General features: G+C 40.6%; 1 protein-coding gene across 1 annotated transcript in view; it reads left to right on the forward strand.

Annotated features, from left to right (window-relative positions):
• The window catches only part of CCR6 (chemokine (C-C motif) receptor 6), a 30355-nt gene extending 23764 nt beyond the window's left edge, over nt 1-6591 (forward strand). The window contains exon 2 of the mRNA XM_015422162.1: nt 5524-6591. Coding sequence (XP_015277648.1) covers nt 5524-6591 — 1068 coding nt within the window. The remainder of the gene's footprint in view (nt 1-5523) is intronic.
• The last annotated feature ends 280 nt before the right edge of the window (nt 6592-6871 follow it).

A 6871-nucleotide genomic window follows, 5' to 3' on the forward strand; every position in this document is an offset into this window, starting at 1 on the left:
GCAAAAGATACTGAAATGCTCTTTTAAAAAAGCGCCTGAAATTCTGCTTTTGGGACTTAAAATGGAAGAAGTCAACACGACGAAAAAAACTTTACTCTGGTACTTAATAACAACAGCAAGAATGATTTATGCACAATTTTGGAAAAATGAAAAAGTACCAGAGATCGAAGACTGGATACAAAAAGTTCTGTTCATGGCTGAAATGGATAAAATTACAAAAAAACTGAGTAATAAGGAAGACGACATATTTTTAGAAGAATGGAGTGACTTTAAAAAATATCTGGAAAAGAACTGGGATGTAAAACAAAATTTAATATGTTTAGAACAATATTAGATTAATTGATGTTATCTGGAAATAGTAGTAATAAGAAAAATGATTTAACTGATGATGTATTACAATGTGGGTAGAAGGGTGGAAGCATTGCGGGAAGCCACAGGAGGAAGGGGAGGTAAGGGGAACGGGGTAAACAAAGGGAAAATGAAAATGAATATTGTTGGATGTTAAGTTCCTATTGAAAAAAAAAAAAAAGTTTGTTTACCCCCCCCCCCCCAAAAAAGATGCTGGACTAGATACACCATTAGTCTGGTCCAGCAGGGCTCTTTGTTCAAAGCATATGCTCCACTGTTAAATTAGTGGCACTCCTCTATATACATAAATGAATTTAAGACTAGTGTTCTAATAGTATGGGTACACCCAGGTATATGTAGAAGCACACGTACCCCATTTGGATCAGAAGTACAAGTTTCTCCTCAAGGTCAAACTCTGGGAAAACACAATTGTTCTGTCTTTGCCTGAGAAGACCACACAAAGCACTGGCTGGTTAGCCCTAGTGACAGTCATTCATGAAGCCATCTACCATACCCCCTCCTCAGAACAGTTTTCTAAATGTAAGAAAACTGACTTAAACATTAAATGCTGGGCAAACTTTTTATCAAACAAATATGTGCATTTCTTGATTTTTTTGAAAATAAAAAGATAGCCTGCCTGAAACACATGGGCAAAGGTAAAGAGGAAATCATTAGTGGGTTTGAATCAAGCATGTGTGTCATTGAAGGAGCAAAGTCACAAGGAAACAAAATTCACCACTTAACTGAAAAAATTACCTGACCTATCTGCAAAGAATGGAAATAAATGGACAGTTGTCATAATGGGGGGAAGTAAGCAGTGGGGTCCCATAGGGATCAGTATTGGGGCCAGTACTATTTAATTTGTTCAGAAATTTGTTCAACAAATTGGGTGAGTGGGCAACAATGTGACAGATGAAATTCAATGCTGGTAAGTGCAAAGTGAGGCACACTGGAACAAAAAAAATCACAACTTCGGATATAGGCTAATGTAGTATGAATTTGATGAGACTGGGGGGAGAGAAATATCTTGGGGTCATAGTAGTTAGCTCAGTGACAGTGTCAATGCAGTGTGCTGCAGCAATGAAAAAGACAAGCTCTGTCCTGGGGATTATTAGGAAAGGGGCTGAAAATAAAATGGCCAATATTGTTAGGGTTGCTAGGTCCCTCCTGGCAACCAGGGGAGGATGGGATGTGACTTACCTGGAGAAAGAGAAAGGCCCAGGCCTGGTCATTGGCATTGGACAGAAAGTGATGTCACCACACCAGTGACATCCAGGCGACACTCTGGTATTTAGGCAAAAACTCTATGGTAAAACCGGCTTCTACCATAGAGGTTTTGCCCAAATACCAGAGCGTCACCAGGACGTCACTGGCATGATGATGTTATTTCCTGTGTGATTCTGGCAGCCAGGCCCGGGCCTTTCTCTTTCTCAACGTAACCCCCCCCCCCCGCCGGCCACCTGATTGGCTGCTGGGCGGCAAGGCCTATTGGCAGGGGACCCAGCCTCCTGTGCCCTGTATCTAGAAATCTCTCCCCACACTGCTGCTGATTTCCTCCAGAGAATGCTGGCTGCTGCTCCAGACCTGGCAGCAGCAGACAAGCACATCGGCAGCTGCTTCAGCCAGGTTGCAGTGGACCCATCAGCAGCTGCAGAGGACACTGGCTGCTGTTCCAACCCAGCTGTGGAGGACACTGGCTGCTGTTCCAGGCCTTACGAGTATCAACTGGCCTGCTCCGCTGCTGAGGCCAGGCCCGGAGTAGCAGCCAGCGGCCATGGCAGCAGGAACTGCACCCAGAGCAGCAGCCAGCATCCTCCGTGGCTTGGTCAGAGCAGCAGCTGCCAGCATGCTCCTCTGCTGCTGGCAGGCCCAGAGCAGCAGCTAGTGTCATCTGCCAGAGCGGCTGGGTCAGAGCAACTGCCGATGGGGCTCCTGGGCTGTGCGCTGCCACTGCCTGACCCAGCAAGGCATCCCTGGCTGTGCTGACCACCTGAGATAAGTCCGTTCTCTATGCTTGTGCAAAGAAGGCTACTTTAGTTCGGAAGGGGGTTAAACCTCCCCATGTCTTTTTTATTTTCAGATTTTTCTGCAAACCTCAGGAGTGCCCCAAGTTTGAAGAAAGATCTGTTTAGCCTCAGTGTGGCCCCAATCAATGGATTTAAGTATCCACAGATGGGGGGGGGCACACACGGCTAATAGTATATAAATTGAACATAAAGTGGCAGGGAACAAGAAAGATTGGGTGCAACTACTGAAATTTTAGAAAGCCTTCTTGAGAGCTTTTTCTGCAAGAGGCTCACAGCAGTTTCTAACTTCTTATGTTAATTTGCTTTGGTCTGTGGTAGCAGTGAGCTCACACATGGTGAGACTTGAAAAGCCACTCTAACCACATTCGCTAAGTAAATGTTCCTTTCCAATGTGAGATACAAGAACAAACGCAAGCTGAATTTGAACTTTTTCAAGGCTTTAGAAGATACCACATGAATTTTCAAGACTTGGAAAAATATTTCTGTGGATTTTAATTTTCATAACTAGGATCCAAGGCATCATACTGAACACGTAAGTCTGGCTAATTATGACACGCTTGATAGAAATTAAAACTCATTTTGTTATATCATTATAATGACACTAGCTATTAGCTTGTGTTCTATGTAATGGATACAGTACTGTACACCAGAAAACAAAATAATCACATTTAACAACTGTTACTGTTGCTCTTTCTACAACTCTGAATATTTTTCTTTAAATACATCAAAAGAAGGTGGGGTTTCTAGATCCCAGAGATGCAAACATAGTACTTGCAGAGAACTGGAAAATTATGGTAAGAGTAGCAGTGCAATACTAACAACTGTTTCCTTGGAATAAGCCCCTTTGGCCAGAGCTGAGCAGGATTTTTAGTTGGCTTGCTTAGGATGGCACGGTAAACACAGTCTTTTGCATCTGCCTTTGCTGTAGGAAATGTTTACCGAATTGGCATCCTTACTAGGATATCTTGACAGGGTACCATGAGCTTCTTTGAGAAAAAGATCCAGGGACTTTCAGCCTAATTTTGGCCCTAGGTCAATTGTAGAAACAACTGATGCAATTAGAATTGTTAAACGTGTTGCTAACCTGCCCCTTTTAGGAGTTTTTAGTTATGATTTGGCTTTAGCCTTGTCTTCAACTGGAATTAAAAATGTTTCTGTTTGTACTTTACAATTTTGCATAACTAGACAAGGACCTTAAAAATAGAATAGGTTCCTCTTTCCCCCCTGCTCTTTATTGTTCACTAAATGTCATTTGTCAGGTGCGGAGAGAGATGTAACAGCTGAGATTCAAAGAAGCATATAGAGCTAGTTGTATGATTCTTTGGGTCCTGGCCACAGATTCCAATAATTTGCTGGGCATCATAGTTGTTTTGCTCTTCTCAGTGATTCTCAGTGATTTCTTTGTTAGCGGGACTCACTTCTGTCCAATATGCTAGCTATGCAAAATCACTGCGTGGTAGAATGGGAATTTGTACTTCTTCTCTGTATTCCATTTGTATTAGCCATAGCTAAATACAATCTGTGGCGTGCAGATTTTTTTTTGTTTTAACTTTCATTCTGAAGTCACTCTATTTCGCTTTTCTGGGCCCCCCCATCCTCCTGCATATAGGGCGTGAGGAAATTCTGTCTCGCTGTATCTGAGGAAGTGTCCTTGCACATGAAAGCTTATACCTTGAATAAAACTTCGTTGGTCTTAAAAGTGCCACTGGACTCAAACTCTTCCTCCCCCCAAGAAGCACTTTTCCACTGAGTATTTTACTTTGCACTTTGGTTTATTCTTTATTTTCTTTCAGTTCAATCTACATTTTGAACATACATTTGTACTTCGTATGTGCAGTATTTTTAAATCGGTAAACTAAACATCTAATATCTTCATGTATTGATATCTATTCAAGTTCTTATTTTTGTGATCCAAGTCAAGTTACAAAGCACTATTACTGCATAACAAAGTGTCCCATATGCATCAAAAGGTACACCCAGCCATTTAATATATGCAGATTGGTCTTGCTGGGTTGGTGTTAAAATGGTGCAACACAGGTAGGGATCTGCATTTTATACTGAGTAGTCCATATTTGTTACATAGAAGTAGAAGTCATTGTAGTACTGATATTTTGAGATGAGACCAATGTACTATCTACACAATTGGTAGGCTTGCCAACCTCCAGGTGGGGGCTGGAGCTCTGCGATTACAACTGATCTCGACTGCATAGATAACATTTCTTTATTTAAACATTTATTCCACTTCTGGAGAAAATGGCTACTTTGGAAGGTAGACTGCAAGTTGTTATTCCTACCAAGGTCCGTCCTCTTCCTAAAACCTACTCTCCTAGGGCTCTGCCCTCAAATCTCCAGGTATTTCTGAATCTGGAGTTGGCAACCCTAGTAATCAGACTGCACAACTGCCAACAATATTATTTTTGAAAAGTTAATGAGGGCTATAATTAGACTTTGATCAATTTCAAAGGCTGAATTTTGTCCTATTTTTCTATCAGTTTTCTTCCTTCCCTTGGAGACTCTCCGTCATCCATCCCAAACTGTAACTGCCATTGGGATTGTATTCTGTGATCAAAAGAAAGACACAACACCAAAATGAATCAGGTATGCTTTTGAATGACTGGATTGTGACTTACTTATCCACTGAGTATTTTTCTTTGCACTTTTATTCTTTGGTTTGTTCTATATTTCTTCCACTTCAGTCTGCATTATGAATTTACATTTGTACTTTGTATTGCAATACTTTTAGTAAACTAAAATCTAATCGCTCTATGTACTGGCACCTATTTTAAACACATTATCTGACATAATCTAAGACCCGTTGGTTTCAATAGGACTGGCTTTGTAATAATGCCAATCAATGTTCCCTCTAAGCTGTGGAGTCTTGTGAGCAAAAATTCTACTTTGTGAGCTACTGGCATTAAAGTTGTGAGTGACTGATTTGGTTACTGCATAAATTAGTTTGGTCTGGAGCCCTCCTTCCTGAGCTAAGACAACAATCTGTGAGCTGGAGGCTAAAAAACTGTGAGCTAGCTCACACTAACTCAGCTTAGAGGGAACCCTGATGCCAATCTAAGGGCTGCTCCACATGTACAGATTTCCTAGATAAACCTGCTGAAATGTGAAATATTAACTGACTCCATTATTCTTTCAGGAAGAACCAAACAGCACAGATTATACCTATTACCATGATTTCTATGATCGCATTATACCACCATGTGACAAGACTGAAGTCAGAAACTTTGCAAAGCTCTTCTTTCCTTTTGCATACTCGCTGATATGCATCTTGGGCCTTGTGGGCAATACATTTGTGGTGATGACATTTTCTTTATATAAGAGATCCAAATCCATGACTGACATGTGTCTCTGCAATATCGCCATTGTAGATATACTTTTTGTTATCACTCTCCCTTTCAGGGCAGTAGAGTATGCTCTGGATGACTGGATCTTTGGTGATTTCATGTGTAAGCTCACCAGAGGTATGTATCCAATTAATTTCAACTGTGCCATGCTACTCTTGGCCTGCATCAGCGTGGACCGATACATTGCCATTGTGCAGGCAACCAAGTCATTTAAGCTTCGGGCAAGGACTCTAGCATACAGTAAAGTGATCTGCTTGGCCATGTGGGGATCATCAGTTGTGATCTCCAGTTCTACTTTCATATTCAGTCAAAGTTACATCATTTCATTCAATGTAACCAAACGCATTTGTGAGCATAGATCCAATCCAGAGACCACAGTAATGTTCAAATTACTTATACTGTATCTCCAGCTTTTATTTGGATTTTTTATCCCTCTTCTGGTCATGAGTTTTTGCTATACCTTCATTGTTAAAACCTTAGTGAAGGCTCAGAATTCGAAAAGAAACAAAGCCATACGTGTTATAGTCTTAACTGTGATTGTTTTTCTGATATGTCAGCTTCCTTATAATGTGGTTCTTATTCTGAATGCACCATCGATGGCTACTCAGGAGAAAGACTGTCAAAGTGAAAAGAAAATGGTCTACGCAAAACATTTAACAGAAACTTTGGCCTTCTTGCATTGCTGTATGAACCCTGTGCTCTATGCATTTATCGGGGTGAAATTCAGAAATTACTTTCTGAAAATAATGAAAGGACTGTGCTGTGTGAGATACAAGAAGCACGGAGCCACTCCCACTCATAGTTCAAGAGGAAGTTCTGATGCTGGCCATTCTAGACAAACAAGTGAAATTTATGAATGATGTACTGGAGCTACTGTCTGTACAAATAAAGGAAAAGCTGTGGAATGAGGCTCTAAACAAGGCAGAAAACCTATTATGCTATGAAACAATATAAATAATCAGTAAATGCAAAATACAATGTGCAAAAAATTACTAAGTAGAGTAAGTGTAGAATACAAAAAGGTAAATAAATGTACAAATGTACAACGAAAATCCTGGGCATTAGCTTCCTTTCAAGTATCCTTCTTCACGGACATTTTTATACAAATGCTAAAAATATAGGCAGTAATACATGTTTACA

Source organism: Gekko japonicus, unplaced genomic scaffold (genome assembly GCF_001447785.1).
Source record: "Gekko japonicus isolate JY-2015 unplaced genomic scaffold, Gekko_japonicus_V1.1 scaffold347, whole genome shotgun sequence".
Classification (NCBI taxonomy): Eukaryota; Metazoa; Chordata; class Lepidosauria; order Squamata; family Gekkonidae; genus Gekko; species Gekko japonicus.